Source organism: Drosophila arizonae, chromosome 2, assembly GCF_054131065.1.
Source record: "Drosophila arizonae isolate 15081-1271.41 chromosome 2, UAZ_ARI_1.0, whole genome shotgun sequence".
NCBI classification, from domain to species: Eukaryota; Metazoa; Arthropoda; class Insecta; order Diptera; family Drosophilidae; genus Drosophila; species Drosophila arizonae.
In genome coordinates, this window is record NC_142922.1 from 11096788 (window position 1) to 11112625 (window position 15838).

The window sequence follows — 15838 nt, forward strand, 5'->3', positions numbered from 1 at the left end:
ATGGAGTGGAATAGAGTTCAGTCAGTGATTATTTGAATGCTGTCGATAAGGCGGCCATTTCAATTACCATTCACATTGATGCGTATTATCTTCTTGAGTCCGGCGCCAATCTCGTTGGTGGCCTGGCACATGTAGAAGCCCTCGTCGTTGTCCGTGGCCAGATTAAGCACCAGCGAGTGGTTGCGCATGTTTAGGGGCTTGAAGTCTTTTGATGCTTTTCCTGCAAGCGAACCCCAAATTAAACTAATTGCTGCCCTCATTCAAATTGGATGGAGCTAATTAATAAGCCCGCCAGTTTGACTTTGGCGCTGGCTCTGGATCTGCACGTTTAACCCATCCAATTTGAATGAGCTGAGGCTGTGACAGGCTGTGGGGCCTAAGCTGCACGGCCCGGCAAATTGGCAAACTTACCCTGTCCCTTGAACCAGGTAATTGCTGGAATCGGATATCCTTCCGCCTCGCAATTTATCGATATTGTATTGCCCAGCATAATGGCCGTGTCCATGGGCTCGTAGCTCCAGCGCGGCGCCACTGAAACGTGACCGGGACACAGAGCCGAAATGTAACGAATGAAAGCGCGCCAAGTAAACAACAAAATTAACAACTTGCTGTTTGTGTTTCTCCCAACGTGTGTAGGTGTGTCAGAGAGTGGGTGTAGGTGTGTGTGTGTGAGTGTTGTATATGTGTTTCGGTGTATCGCTCGAGAAACGGTAAAGTGCTGGCAGGACTGCCACACAAATCCTGCGTGATTTATTTTGCAGCAGCAGCAAAGCGCATCAATAGATAGAGCATCTCACGAGGCAGAGACTTGCCCATTCCATTACAATTCCTTTTCATGGTCCAAGAAACTTACCTCGCACTTGCAGCTCCGCCGTGTAGTTCACCTTGGCCGCCGCGTTGCTGGCGTAGCAGGTGTATTTGCCGCTGTGCCTGGCGCTGATATCCTTGAACACCAGCAGTGAGTAGAACTCCTCCTTCTTCTCAGTAATCTTGTAAATTGAAACACACACAGACAGAGGGAGACAGCGGGAGAGAGAGAGAGGGGAGAGGGAGAACAAAGATGCAGCATCAGCAAGAGTAAAAATGTTTCACAAGTTGCGCTAAATGCAATGCTAGTTCGACATCTTTGGATTGCCAACTCACCTGCAGGCTGAGCGGGATGACACTGTCGTCCTTTCTCCAGCTAAAGTAGATGGGCATGTCGCCAGAGGATACCGCGCAGGTGATTTGTGCGCGCCCGCCCTCCTGCAGGTTCTTGGGAAACTTGAAAGCCTCAATGACAGGCGGACCTGGTGAGCGATTAGCCAACGTGGCAGACATTAATGCGACATCCAACTGAAGGCGACGCCCTCGCCTCAACTTACTGTTCACATTCAATTGCATGTCGCGGCGCGCCTCCTCGCCCGCCCGGCTCCTAACGATGCACGTGTAGATGCCCTGATCCCGTCCCGGCTCCACATTCCGGATGACAAGCTGCCCGCCCTCCTGCACTGAGGCGAGCGTGTAGTGAGCGCCTTGGCCAAAGACAGAAATGAAAATGTGTGTGCATTAAATTCGGCTAGTCCCAGCCCCAAGTCCCTTGCCCCTTGCTGGTGCAATTTGTCTTACTTGTTGTCAATTCCTGATGCGCCTTCTCCCAGCGAATCTGGTCAATTGGATAGCCGGCGAACGGACAGCGCACAATTATGTCCTCGCCAGCAACGGCCTTAATGGGTCCAATGGCTCGCACATATGGAGGACCTGTATAGATGTGTGCATGTATATGTGTGTGTGTGTGTGCGAGAGGATTGTGTAATTTATTAAATTAGTTACAAAATGCAATTAGGCAGCAATGCAACGCCAATGCTTAATAATTCAAATTATATTTTGTTCGGCACAGATGCGATGCTAATGCATAAAATGCAGTCATGGCTGGCGCCACAGGGTGCAATTTGTAGTGCCACTAATGCAGCAGGAGGCAGCAGCAATGCTGCGCAAATGCGTTGCATAAATTGCCATATTTATAATTAAACAGCCTGCTCCGCAGTACAACAGCGCGTATGCGTAATGTCGCTGCTGGTATATAAGCATTTACATAATATTGATTGGTTTCTGCATATTTAGATAGTTCTATTTATTTATTTTTTTTTTTTTAATAAACTCGTAACTTTGAGCCTATTATCGAAATGTATAATGGTCAATTATGTGTTTTGTATATTGTGTTATATAATTTTGTTTTAGTCAATTGTACTTTGTTCAATATAACCAAGTTAATATCTGGCATCGCTATTTATCCATCAGCAGGATTTATTTGTATTTCCAAAAAAAAAAAAAAAAAAAAAAAAAAAAAAAAAAAAAAAAAGAACACTCAATAGTCTGCCTAAGATTCTTCGTCTAGTATTTAGTATTATAAATAATAATACCTCTTGAATATATGTTGAATAAATTCTGTCTATATATAAGCTGTGCTCATTTTCTCTGGAGAGTCAAACTAAACTGTTCTCTTAAATACATTTCTAGTCTGATTAAAAATAAAAGTTTTCCTATACTCATTGCTGAGCGAGCCCTAAACTAGCAGAGGCAACCGTTCCAGAGCCACTGTCCATTCGGGCTGGAATCTCATCTGCATTCATAACTGTTGTTGCTTAGGCCTAATTTGATTTCAGATTTCGCTGATGGCGGCACACAGGCACATGCCATTTATCATCAATGGCCCACTCAAATATCAAGTATACGCACACATGCAGCGCCCATGGCAGAGCGAACGGCAGGAGACAGCATCAATCATGAGGCGCACTCGGGGCATTTGATTAATATATGCCAGATACATATTCACTTATGCATTATTAACACATTAAGATCGAATTATCAAAACAGCTTAAAATGCTCAAATTCGATCCTAAGTGCTTGGGGCAACAACTCTGCCTGGCAACCCCTCAAATATTTGTGCGCCTTAAATGCCGAAGTTTTTTTTTGGCCTGATTTGACAGTGATTATCCAGATGGCTGGAGGGTGTCTTGCCAAGACCTTGTTATCAATGGATAACATTGGCAACATATCGAGCCCAGCGTCGCTGGGGGAGTTTACTTGGAATTTTTCCTGTCGCTGTATATGCGGGTATTTCTTTTATATTTTCTTCATTCTTTCTTGTTATGTCTACTTCTGCTGCCTTTTGTCGCGTTGCCCTGACAAAATGTATTTCCAATCAGTGCGAATGCGACGAGAGCACTAACAAAACTCATGGCTCAGCGTCTTTTGTGATTTGCATTGTGCGCAACACAAAAGCCCCTTTCGAGGGGGGTGGGGGTGGAGGTTGGTGTCAGATCTCTCAAGCTGCACAATGGGGGTCATGTCGTATAATTGATTTCGCAGCCAATTTATGAACTCACCGTAAACATTCAGCCGGGCGGAGTGCTCAACACTGCCCATGGTGTTGGTCGCCACGCACCTGTACAGGCCGCCGTCGTCGGGACGGACATGGGAAATATTTAAATGACTTATCACATCGCCAGATACATCGACAAATTGGCCAATTGCGAACCGATGATGCAGAGATATGTCCATAATGGGCTGCGAGTCCAGAAGCCAGGCGAACTGCAATGAAAATCGCAGCGGATAATCAATAAGAAGTCGCCAGGATATGGCCAGTGCATAATTTGTGTGCTTAATCAGCGATTCATGTGTGTGTGTGCGCGCTTGTGTGTGTGTGTGTGTGTACACTGTGTGTAATGATATAGCAATGCATAATAATAGCAATAAAACATTTGAACTTACTTGGGGCGGTGGCGAGCCGCTGGCTGAGCACTTAAGCGATATTAATGGCCCCGGACGCACATTCTGCTCAATGAACGTGTAAATCAATTCGGGCACAGTGTCTGCGAAAGAGGCAAAAGCAGCACGGCTGATAAATGCCAAACCCTGTCTCATAAACTATGCATGAGTGGGTAGCTGTGAGAGCTATGCTCCATCCACATCCACAAGCTCACGGCCCATAACACCCATGTCAACTTACCGCCCAGCTTCAGCTCTGCCATGGCCTGAGCGCTGGCACGCTGGTTCTCCACGAGACATTGATAGACACCGCGGTCGCGTCGGCCCACATTCGACAAGAGCAGCGAGGTCTTGGATAGGAAGCGTATGCTGGCAGCGTAATAAAAGGATGGAATTTTTCGAAAATCAGTCTGAGAATAATATGCTAAATGCTGAAGAAATACCTATTTTAACTTTAACAGGCAAATAGAAAAAATAAAAAAAATATAGTAAAAATATATAAAATAAAAACACTTTGCTTCGAAACTGACGACGTTGCAGGAAAAAGTCCCGAACATACAATATGCCATAAACTCACGCCATTTTGTAAGCTAAAAGTGTTGGCTGTGAATGTATGCTATATTCGTAAGTGTGTGTGTGTGTGTGTGTGAGTGTGTGCGGGTGTATTTTCTTTTTCATTTTTTTTCTGCCTCTCTGTGTGTGTGTGTTTGTGTGCAGTGGCCTTTTGTTCGCTCAGGCGAAATTTGTTATTTATTTTATTAGCATAAGCATAAAAATTTCTGGTTGATTTGTTATGCTGATTTGCTGGAGCTCAGTTCGGTTAGCCCCTTTCTATTTCGCTCTCGCTCTGCTTGACCGCTTTTGCTTTGGTATACATCCTTGGGCAACAGCTGGTCAGTTCGCCCGCATAAGCACACACACACGCACGCGCACACACACAACAGTACGAGGACACACATACACGGGCAATGTTTGCTTTTACAGGCTGTTTGTACTCGAGGCTGTTTGCCAACTTCAATATATTTATGTATGGAAGGATATTTTGTGCTGATGCGCTGGAGCACTCGAGTCTCTGCATTTGGCTACGTCAAGCTGCGTATTATGCTGATTTCACGTAATTTGCATTAAATTATCAAGATGTGCTCAACCCGTTCAAATGCATGTGTGTATGTATGTGTGTGTGCACAGTGTCCACTGTCCAGGCACAAGCAGTTGTGCAATCTGCCGCAACGAAGATTAACATAATTTATATTTTGTAGACACACACACACATACACACTTACACACACACATGTGTATGCATAGACAGATGCATGTGCTTGCACAACTAGTATTCTATTTAATTTTAATTACTCGCACTAATGAATTATAACAAGGCTCTTATCGAAGCCGGCCAGAATGGCCAGTCTAACGCCGACCTTTGTTCAATCAATTGATTGAAACTCTAGAATATTCATTGCAATCAATCAGCATACTTCAACAATGACCCTTGCACGCATCAACTCATTAGTTGAACGATAGAAAATAATAAAAACAAAAGTCTTAAACAATCTGTGAAAAGCTGACATCAAAAAGCTGCATGCAAAAAATTAAAATGAAACACCGAAAATATCGAAAAATCCGGCGAATAAATAAAGTGCCGAACAATAGGGAAAAATGAAATTGTTGAGCGCAACAAATGAAGGCCTGTCGGGTTCACGGACCCGCTCCGCTCTTCCATCGCGCATCAATAATAATACACAGCGATAAAACATTTTTGGATCCGAGCAGCCTTAACAACGCCAGTGCAAGAACAATAATAACAACAGCATGTAATCTACGGCTTTTGCCCAATCTATTTTCGGAATACCCTGAAGGCATTGAAAATGGGTATAGTGAGTGTTTGTCTGGAGACATGTAAAAGAACAGACATAAGCTAAAGCTATTGACATTTAAGTTGATGAATATATAAATGAATTTCTGTATAAATGAAATGGATGCAAAATTAAAGCCCTCATAATATGCTCCAAATTGAAGAAAATTGTAGAGACTTGTACTGCAATATAGTTAATATGACTATATTGATGTACTATATAAAATATATAAAGATATATAAAGAAAATTAAAAAACAAAATTAAAGAAATTAATTTAATTAAATAAAAAAAAATAACAAAAAAATAATCATTTATAATCTTTATAAATTAAAATTAAAATAAAGCTAATAAGATAAAAAAAAATATGCAGAATAGGTATCTAAAATATTATAAATTTTCAGATGGAACTAAACAGCAGAAAATACAGTATCTGTTAGTCGCGGATGGTTCTTTCATATAATACTTTTTCTTTTTTTATATTGACGAACAGAAAATTTTGCAACTATGAAACAAAAAACAAGCCAAAAAAAAAATTAACTAGAGATACTATTTGAAATGGCCTATGCTAAACTGTGTCTACACACAATGTTGCATGTTGGAGTTGCATGTTGCTGCTACGGCTGGCGCCTACTGCCGTTTGCTACACGGTGCTGGTATACTCACTTGTCCCGGCCGGTGCTGAGTGCATTATTCGCCTGCAGCGGTTTGCCATTGTGGAGCCAGTCGATGCCATCGATCGCTGAGCCCGTCGTCGTGCAATTGAAAATTGCCGTTCCGCCCGAATTGACAATTTGTACTTGCGGTAGTATGTGCACAGATACGAACGTATTTACACTGAGCCGAATTTCGATGCGCTGCTCGCCAAACTGATTCGATGCCTGGCAAATCTGCAAAAACGAGAGAGCGTGCCACACATGAACTTTGGAAGCAAGGGGCTAGTGCTACATAAGCCAGTCAAAATCAATCAACTCTGTCATATATATCACAGCGATACATGGCACAATGCTCGAGCCCTCCATGTACAGACATACACACATACACATACACATATCGATGGCAGACTGTGCATTAAACACAATATTCCGCTGCCAGACAGACAGACAGACTGTGGCAGATAGTCAAACTGCTTGACTTTAGCCATTTGATTGACTGACTAACTGACAGTCAGCGCTTGTCAATGGATTGAGGTTGTTATATGAGTGTAAGTGTGTGGATGTTTATGTGTGTTTGTGTGTATGGGTGTGCATCTCACAATGATAATACTTACCCATTTGCCTGTGTCCCGCTCGTCAGCATTTTTGATAAGCAACAATGTGCGCGAGACTATTACGCGCTGCGAGGATGGTATGGGATAAAGCGCTGCCGAGTCTGAAACGCGATACCAACTGAAAATTATATGGATAAGCATGCACGCTCAGTTAGTTATTGAATGACTGATGGGTATTTATATATATATATATATAATATAATTTTTAGTAGAGTTAGGCATATAATTTAAACATTATTTAAATAATTTACATTCTTCATTCTCTTTTAAATCAATTTTGATCCACATTTTACGTGTTTTTGCTCATGATAGTCATTTATATGTGTGTTACTTTTATTTGTTTTGTTTTTTCTCAATAGCGATTATCAAATTATATTTTTTGGTCAATTGCTTAATGTTAGAATATTCAAAAAATCAACAACTACATGCTTTTGTTTTAAATAATACATTGCCTAAAATATTGCACATTGATCAAACATGCCCATCAGTGCTTGGATTATGCTTGAGTATTCTGTTGATTTAATACCCATTGTAAGAGGCAGCTGATGAAACGAATAAATACTTAAAGTGAATAATCAAGTTAAGCTGCAAGTGAAGAGTTTTGTACTGCTTTATATACATACAGACATGTATACAAGCTGTAGATAAAAAAATATATGTTGTATCTTTCAACACAAAGCTCAATCAGAATATTTTTTACAATATTTAAAAATGTAACTAGCTCCATTATTTGTGTATAAGTCACCTATACATGTGGCTAATAGTAATCCGCTTACTTAACTAAAGGCTGCCACACACAATATATTTCAAATTCACAAATGAAACTTCTCGGATGCAACGCACATTCAAGTCCTATTGTGAGTGAATAACAAATGCTTGATAACAATATGCTACACTCTATATAACTTATTTATAAACACGAATATAATCTGCTGTATGAAAAAGTAAATATTTAAGATATTCAACATTCTCTCTAGAGCACGCACGCACACACGCACACACGCACAGTAAATATAAATACTTCTGATGAAATCAATAAAAGGCACTCAGCTTGTACGCCATAAACCGATTTCACTCATTAGCCATGCCAGACACGTAGGCAGCTCGGACTAAACTTCAACTAAAAACAAAATTATCGCATTTTTCTCGCATTTATAGTAATCATAACGTGCCCGAGGGCTTCGGCATTTGGGAGTTAAAAGAATAGACAGAGATAGACAGAGAGATAGATCTAGGGGGAGGGGGGGAGGTAGCAGGGTTTACTGAAAATATGCTGTATAAATCTCGCGTCCTGTCGTTGTCTGGCACTTGGCTGCTCTGTGGCTTGCCATTTGAAAATATTTGTGGCATTTCACGTAGCAAGCAGTCGGAGAGCAGCGCTTTTTGCATGTTTGTCTGGTGTTTGTTTGGATATTCCATGGCAGCTTTGTGCGCCTCCATGCCCTGTCTCTCTCTTACTCTCTCGCTCTCTCTGTCTCTTTCTGCTTGGGGCACACATCAAGTGCTTATGGCTGCATGAAATTTTAATAAGCCCAACAGATGGAAAAGAGATTCCCGAATTTCGCCTTTGCCACAGACGCATCGGCCTGTCAATTAACCAGGCTTTTTATACTGCTAATTAGTGCCAAATGTCTGCTGTTATTTGATACGTTTTATTTACTGACTTTGAGTGCCTTTTACTCTGCCGTTGTTGCTTGTTGTTTGTTTGCTGTTTACCCAAATGAGTTTTTATTATTTGCCAACAAAACATTGAGTTTTGTAAGTCGATACATTGAGTACTGCATAAACAAGTTGATTAAGTATTAGCCAAGTCCCTTGGCAGCAAGCCAGTCGCTTTATTAGTTTGTTTTTGTCAGCTAAGCCAACACACGGCTAATGCTGGGCTATCAAAAAGCTTTCTACATTAGGCCAGGAAGACCTTCAATTAGCTGAGGCTGAGGCTGATGCTGCCTCTAGTATGCAATAAAGTCTGTGCTCTAAGCAAAAAGCCGAATGCTCTTAAGTGCTGTATATTAATGTGACCCACTGCCACTGCCACTGCGACTGCCATCCGAGTTGTTTTGGTATTTTTATTGGTAGCCATAGAAGCTGGCAGCTGGCCTCAGGAATCTGAAAGAGTTTATTGGGACAATACTCACGTGAAGATGGGGAAAGGGTTGCCCTGTATGTTGCACGGCAGATGCACATCGTTGCCACGTTCCACCTGGATTTCCATAACTGGTTTTTGGCTGGTGCTCGGCGCCAAATTCTTGCTGAGCTCTGTAAGCGAGGGTCGAACGTTTTAGTTGGCGCATAGTTGCCTCAATCCGATTGCCATTCGCCTTACCTTTCACCTGAAGCATGACCGGCTCGCTGCGCTGCCGGTCGCCATTCAATGTGTTGGTAACCAGGCAGCTGAGCTTCACCAGGCCGTCCTCTGAGCGCACTGACCGCACATACAGATCTCCGGAGGCGGCCAGCACCACGTAGCGACCCGCTGCAGAGAAGCCAATATCAGGGAGTCGTAATTCAAAAATTGCATAAAACAATAGCAGCAATAAAGAACCAAAAAGACCAACAACAAAACGAACCAAAGCAAAACTGCATAGCGAAATCAAGTTGCTCGCTGCGTATACGTAACATTTATCAATAAATGTCAACGCTAACAGCAATACATAGCAGCAGCAACAACTGCACATCCCTCAGGGCATGCTGTATCGCCAGAGCAAACAGGCAGAGCACAATGCTAGCCTGTGTACATAAATTTCAGCAGCAGATAAACACCCGTACAAGCGCCCACACAGCCATATCTGTCTGAGTGTGGGTGTGGGTGTGTGGGTGTGTATGTGTCTCTGTAAAAATGTGGCAACACTCACCAACATCCGACAGTTCCGGCAGCAGTATCTCCTCGCCTCGATGCCAACTGGCCACGCGCACATAAGGCCGCACATATTCCGGTATAGCACACTTAATCAACGCCGAATTTCCCAAATAGACTTCAGTGTTTTCCACGTGCACGTGGAAGAGTCGGCGAACCACTACAAAAACGGAGTAAAAAATATGAAAAAAAAAACCAAAACGAAGGGACAGAGAGATACAGAAACAGATGAGAAGCTGAGAAATTGCCGAAAATCAACAATCGTTGCGTGCCTATTGGGCGAAAGTACTCTTCGACTGTGAACATAAAACGCTTTGGGGCAGGCCAATGGGGCAAGGGAAACCCCAGTATACCCAGTGCAACAACAACAAAAAATAGGAGAAGAAAAACCGGGAGCACGGATACCAACAGGCAGGACACAATGAGAGCAGTAAAATGCCATGCAAAAATGGCAGCAGTTTAAATGAATGAAATTGCTTGAAATTACATGCGAAACGGAAGTGAAAAGATCATAAAGAAAGAAAGAAACAAAAGCGACTGCAAAAGGGAAAACCAAAAATGCCCAGCACAGTATATGACTCGGAAAAAATATCAAAAATGATATATATGGGAAAATTCGCAGCGCAAATATTGAATGAGATTTTAAACGACTATCATGCATCGCCTGTTTCGCAGCTCACATCGGGTCGCCAGGTTGATGTGGGGCAATCGCCCTGCGGCTGTTGGCTATATGACTGACGATATTTAAATAAAATCAGCATTCACCATATCCGAGTGCTGTCGAATCAATATATGAGATTTAATTTCGAAATGAATATTTGCACGAATAGACGGATGAATGGGAAATGTCTAAAAGCTTTAAACTTTAATAAAAAATCAAGTTAATGACAACATAATAAATTATACAGCTATCTTAATGTAACTGTGACTGTGTGACTGTGTGTGTGTAGAACATACTCTCCGCAATCTTGACAGCGCATCAACATTAATTTAGTGTCAAACGCCTTGAGGCATGCGGCAGCAGAATGCGATAGGAAATACGCAGGTTATTAAAGTGATGTGTGCAGAAATCAAAAACTAACGCGCAGTTGACAACTCTGACAGGCAGAAGTGAGGTGCAGCAGCCAAATCATGATAACTACACACACTACGAGCTCCACACTCCCAGGGCAACAAAAAGAATCCAGCAAATGCCTGGATAAAGCTACAGCAGCTACTGCTCTGTACGTGAGCTGCTTATGAATGTGCACTACACCCATGGCCATGGGAAGGGGATGGGAGGGGATCTGTTTGTTGGTATTTGTATTTGCGGGCTGCAGTGCATGCTAATGGTGCCTGGCATGCTACACACTTCTACCTTTATGGCGGCAACGTCAGCTACTTTAGTCTACTTTCCGCTTACCTGCTTGCACCTGCACATTGCGACTCAATATGGTGCCGGCCTCGTTGCTGGCGCGGCATCGGTAGGTGGCCTCGTGCACATCCGTGCGATAATATTGCGCCAAAAACGGTGGGAAGTGCAATGTGCCGTTGCCAGATATTTTTCTAAAAGCAGAAAAAGACGAAAAGTAATGTAAGGAAACCAAATATACATAGACACACAAAAAGAGAGAGATAGAGAGAGAGAGAGAGAGAGAGAGAGAGAGGATATATATAAGCAGAATGCAATATTTTAGTACGTTAAGTCTTGGGCTTTCGTCGTTATTTATTTATACACATTGAGAGCGCGTTACACAAAAATTTGTTGCACAAAGCACCCAAAATGGCAGCCACTTTGCCGGCGAGCATTTTATATTGCAACTATACTCGAAGATTTGCATAAAAATGCAATAAACCTAAGGATACTGCGGCGAATAGACGTGAGCAAGCCAAGCAGCTGGCAATGGCAAATGCATTTGTACGACAGCTACTAACAATAGGGCTTAAGAGCAACAGCCGGAAGTCCATAAGGAAGGCGTGGAGTATTTACATAAGATATGCCATCTAAAATTGGGATTACCTCTATAAGAGTACCACATTAATCGAAGAATGACCAGAGCACACACACACTGCTATATTTGTAGGAGTATCTGTATTTATATCTATATTTGTATCTGTATCTGTATCTGTATCTGTATCTGTATCTGTATCTGTATCTGTATCTGTATCTGTATCTGTATCTGTATCTGTATCTGTATCTGTATCTGTATCTGTATCTGTATCTGTATCTGTATCTGTATCTGTATCTGTATCTGTATCTGTATCTGTATCTGTATCTGTATCTGTATCTGTATCTGTATCTGTATCTGTATCTGTATCTGTATCTGTATCTGTATCTGTATCTGTATCTGTATCTCTATCTGTATCTCTATCTGTATCTCTATCTGTATCTCTATCTGTATCTCTATCTGTATCTCTATCTCTATCTGTATCTCTATCTGTATCTCTATCTGTATCTCTATCTGTATCTGTATCTGTATCTGTATCTGTATCTGTATCTGTATCTGTATCTGTATCTGTATCTGTATCTGTATCTGTATCTGTATCTGTATCTGTATCTGTATCTGTATCTGTATCTGTATCTGTATCTGTATCTGTATCTGTATCTGTATCTGTATCTGTATCTGTATCTGTATCTGTATCTGTATCTGTATCTGTATCTGTATCTGTATCTGTATCTGTATCTGTATCTGTATCTGTATCTGTATCTGTATCTGTATCTGTATCTGTATCTGTATCTGTATCTGTATCTGTATCTGTATCTGTATCTGTATCTGTATCTGTATCTGTATCTGTATCTGTATCTGTATCTGTATCTGTATCTGTATCTGTATCTGTATCTGTATCTGTATCTGTATCTGTATCTGTATCTGTATCTGTATCTGTATCTGTATCTGTATCTGTATCTGTATCTGTATCTGTATCTGTATCGTATCTGTATCTGTATCTGTATCTGTATCTGTATCTGTATCTGTATCTGTATCTGTATCTGTATCTGTATCTGTATCTGTATCTGTATCTGTATCTGTATCTGTATCTGTATCTGTATCTGTATCTGTATCTGTATCTGTATCTGTATCTGTATCTGTATCTGTATCTGTATCTGTATCTGTATCTGTATCTGTATCTGTATCTGTATCTGTATCTGTATCTGTATCTGTATTTATATCTCAATTTAATACGTTTTAATTCTAAATCTAATCTCGTTCAAAAGTCAGCTTAGCTTAATCATCTACAATAGTCTATTTCATGTATTTAATTGGCTTCAATAGAAATCGCAAACAAAGTGCAATGAAATAAATTATGCTGTGTTCACTACAAGCAAAGACCAAACAGTGATCCATAACATTCCATGCACAGCACAAAGCACAGGATTCCTATTCAATAGACGCTAATCATTTCAGTTGAAGGCAACTCTAACGAGCGAGCCATGCAAACGAGCTGCGGGTGGATAGCAGAAACTAAAACAACAACAACTGCCACAGCAAAAAACATCCAAAAAGTTCATCAAGCGCTGTTTTCAAAAAATGTTTAAGTGCTGGCAATTTGTTAGCGTCTATTGCGTTTGCAAAGAGCTAAATAAAAAATAAAAAAAAAAAGATACAAAAAAGAAGTAAAAAAAAATAATAAATATGTAAATAAAACCTTTACTCTTTGCGGCATGGCTAGATAAGTACACATCCGCAACACCCCAGCTAGCGAATGCGTCACTTGAATTCAACTATGCTCTTTAGCAGCTTAATATAAAATTTGTTTCATTTCCATGCTCCAGTGTGGGAGCTGGACTGTAGAGAAAAGGGCAAGCACATAGCCATTAGATACATGGCAATTCACGAGGAATACTACGTGGATTGCCCGAAATTATATACACACATATACGAATAATATATATGTTTGTACATACATATATGTGTGAGTGTGGGTGTAAGTATTTCGTCGGCATTATCACGTACTTTTGATGACTTTTCGTTTTGCAAAACATACAATTTCTTTTAGTGCTCTTTGACCGAACTCTATTATGCTGTGCGGCAAGCGTTGACATTTTATTATATTTTTGATTCCTAATCTGATTTCTGACAACTTCACAGAAATATATATATAAGTAAGTATTTGTAATATGTATATATTTTATATGTGAACGAACATATACCTGGTATGTAGAATAATATATAATAATCACATATAAATAATAATTAATTATACAAAAAGCAAAATCCTGCACTTAAAAATCATTTCGACATTAAAATCCTGCATTACCTCTGATGATAAAATATTTCCTAAAACATTAGAGAAACAACGAATTGTTATTATACAAATCAATTGTTATTATACGAATGAATTGTTATTATACAGTTTAACTTTTCTTTTGTGCAACAGTACTGTCTTCTATTGTTCTTTTAGTTGGTTTGTTTTTTATTCTGCTAATATTCATATTTCTTAAATTTGTACGACCCTATTCAAATATTAATTTGCAAAATGAAATTTTATCTAATATGTTAACCATATTGAAGTGAGTTTCTGACATGTGATGTAATAAACAATGCAAGCTAAAATATATATAATGTTATTCATAACGTCTGGCCCACTTAAGTTCACAAGCATAAGATATTACTACTTACGTTAAATGCTTGAAATTATATTAAATTAAAAGCATATTATTATCATTGAAAAAGGTCGAGCTTGTGCATTGCATATTAGATTACTTATACACACCATATTCATTTTTCTCAGATCGTACACTCTAAAGAATATTCTTGAATGTTTTCCCTTCGTGTCTGCCTGCGTTGGCTACACGTTGCATCTCTAGCTGCCAGCAGATAAACACAAAATTGTCTGCATTTATTTATCCGAATGCAAAGTCACATTTTAATTTAACATTTAAGTTTTCATAGTGCACACACAGAGTCAGCAAAAACAATAACAAGTAGAAGAAGAACAGCAACAACTAGAGCCTGACAACATTTTAATATTTTAAAAGTTAACAAAGCGCTGACAGGACGCAGGGGGCGGGTTTAGTGCAGCAAACTGGATGCAGCGCGTCCTGCCTGGCTACATGACATTAACATATGAGCGCATTTAAAGCAATGCGAGTCTGCTGCACACAAATGCAGTAATTGTTGTTGTTGTTGCATGTGTCTGTGGTTAGGCCGTTGCTTGCAACGCATTACTTTTGTGTATAATTTCTTTTGACTTTTGTTGCGGGGCGTATGAAAAGTGCACTTATTGTTTACGCTGGTATAGAAATGCTCCTCTTTGTGGATCTATTCTCTGCGCCTGTGACAGCTGCATATTGACTAGCCCTCGCCGAGCTGCAGCTGATAAGCTGCAGAGCTTAAAGGCTTCTCAGATTCACCAGCATGTTAATTGAATATAAGCCCGAAATCACCTTCTATATACCCGCAGGCGGAAGCCGCAACAATGTGACTGTTGCAACCGCAAACGCGCTGCGCAGAGCAGCGTGGCGTATATACTTAATATTACTCATACGCATAGTTGTCGAAACCGCAAAACTCACCTCAGTCCGGGCACCTGAGTTGCCAGCGTGCCGTCGCGCATTACCCAGGATACGACGGGCGGTGGGTTCCCATGCGCCGTACAGCTAACCTGTGCGCCCGTATCGTTGCCAAACAGCAGGCGAGGCGAGGGCTCCAGCAGGAACGTGGGCACACGTAAGCCGCTTGTGGCTTGGGATGGCACCGCCAGTTGGCAAGTTGCAGCCGCCACAAGCAGCACCAGGGCATACTCGGCAATAATCGCTGTCAAAGGCAAACAGAAAGGTAAAACAGGATAATTATCATCTTTATGTAATTATGCAAATGTCGTTCTGTGTGTGTGTGTGTGTGTGTGTGTGTGTGTGTGTGTGCGTGGATTGTTGTTTTAAACTTAAAGCCAGTCGGATGCAAAAGTAGTTGCTGACTGCAGCCAGCTGCCAGCCTCCTGCTGGCTGCCGTTGGTTGCCCTCCACTACTTGTGCGAGTCTGTTTCAAGTGCAACTTATAAAATGCGGCTAATTTGGATTCGGTTTCAGTGCACGGCTCTCATTTAGGCAGCACTTGAGCCAGGCAGTCAGCGAGCTCCAGCCAGGCAGCCGGGCCAAACAGGCCCAACGCCAACGCAGACGAAACACTTTA

At 41.1% G+C, this 15838-nt stretch overlaps 1 protein-coding gene across 5 annotated transcripts in view; it reads right to left on the reverse strand.

Moving 5' to 3' along the window:
• Window positions 1–15838, reverse strand: part of Dscam3 (Down syndrome cell adhesion molecule 3) — a 36137-nt gene that overhangs the window by 9967 nt on the left and 10332 nt on the right. For all 5 annotated transcript variants that reach the window (XM_089465470.1, XM_089465459.1, XM_089465477.1 and 2 more), the window contains 16 exons: window positions 15223–15463; window positions 11131–11273; window positions 9727–9888; window positions 9198–9347; window positions 9010–9130; window positions 6872–6989; window positions 6268–6491; window positions 3992–4119; window positions 3754–3854; window positions 3369–3573; window positions 1609–1740; window positions 1365–1514; window positions 1144–1289; window positions 854–989; window positions 412–531; window positions 68–220 (listed from right to left, as the gene is read on the reverse strand). In XM_089465470.1, the coding sequence (XP_089321596.1) occupies window positions 68–220; window positions 412–531; window positions 854–989; window positions 1144–1289; window positions 1365–1514; window positions 1609–1740; window positions 3369–3573; window positions 3754–3854; window positions 3992–4119; window positions 6268–6491; window positions 6872–6989; window positions 9010–9130; window positions 9198–9347; window positions 9727–9888; window positions 11131–11273; window positions 15223–15463 (2430 nt within the window). The remainder of the gene's footprint in view (window positions 1–67; window positions 221–411; window positions 532–853; window positions 990–1143; window positions 1290–1364; window positions 1515–1608; window positions 1741–3368; window positions 3574–3753; window positions 3855–3991; window positions 4120–6267; window positions 6492–6871; window positions 6990–9009; window positions 9131–9197; window positions 9348–9726; window positions 9889–11130; window positions 11274–15222; window positions 15464–15838) is intronic.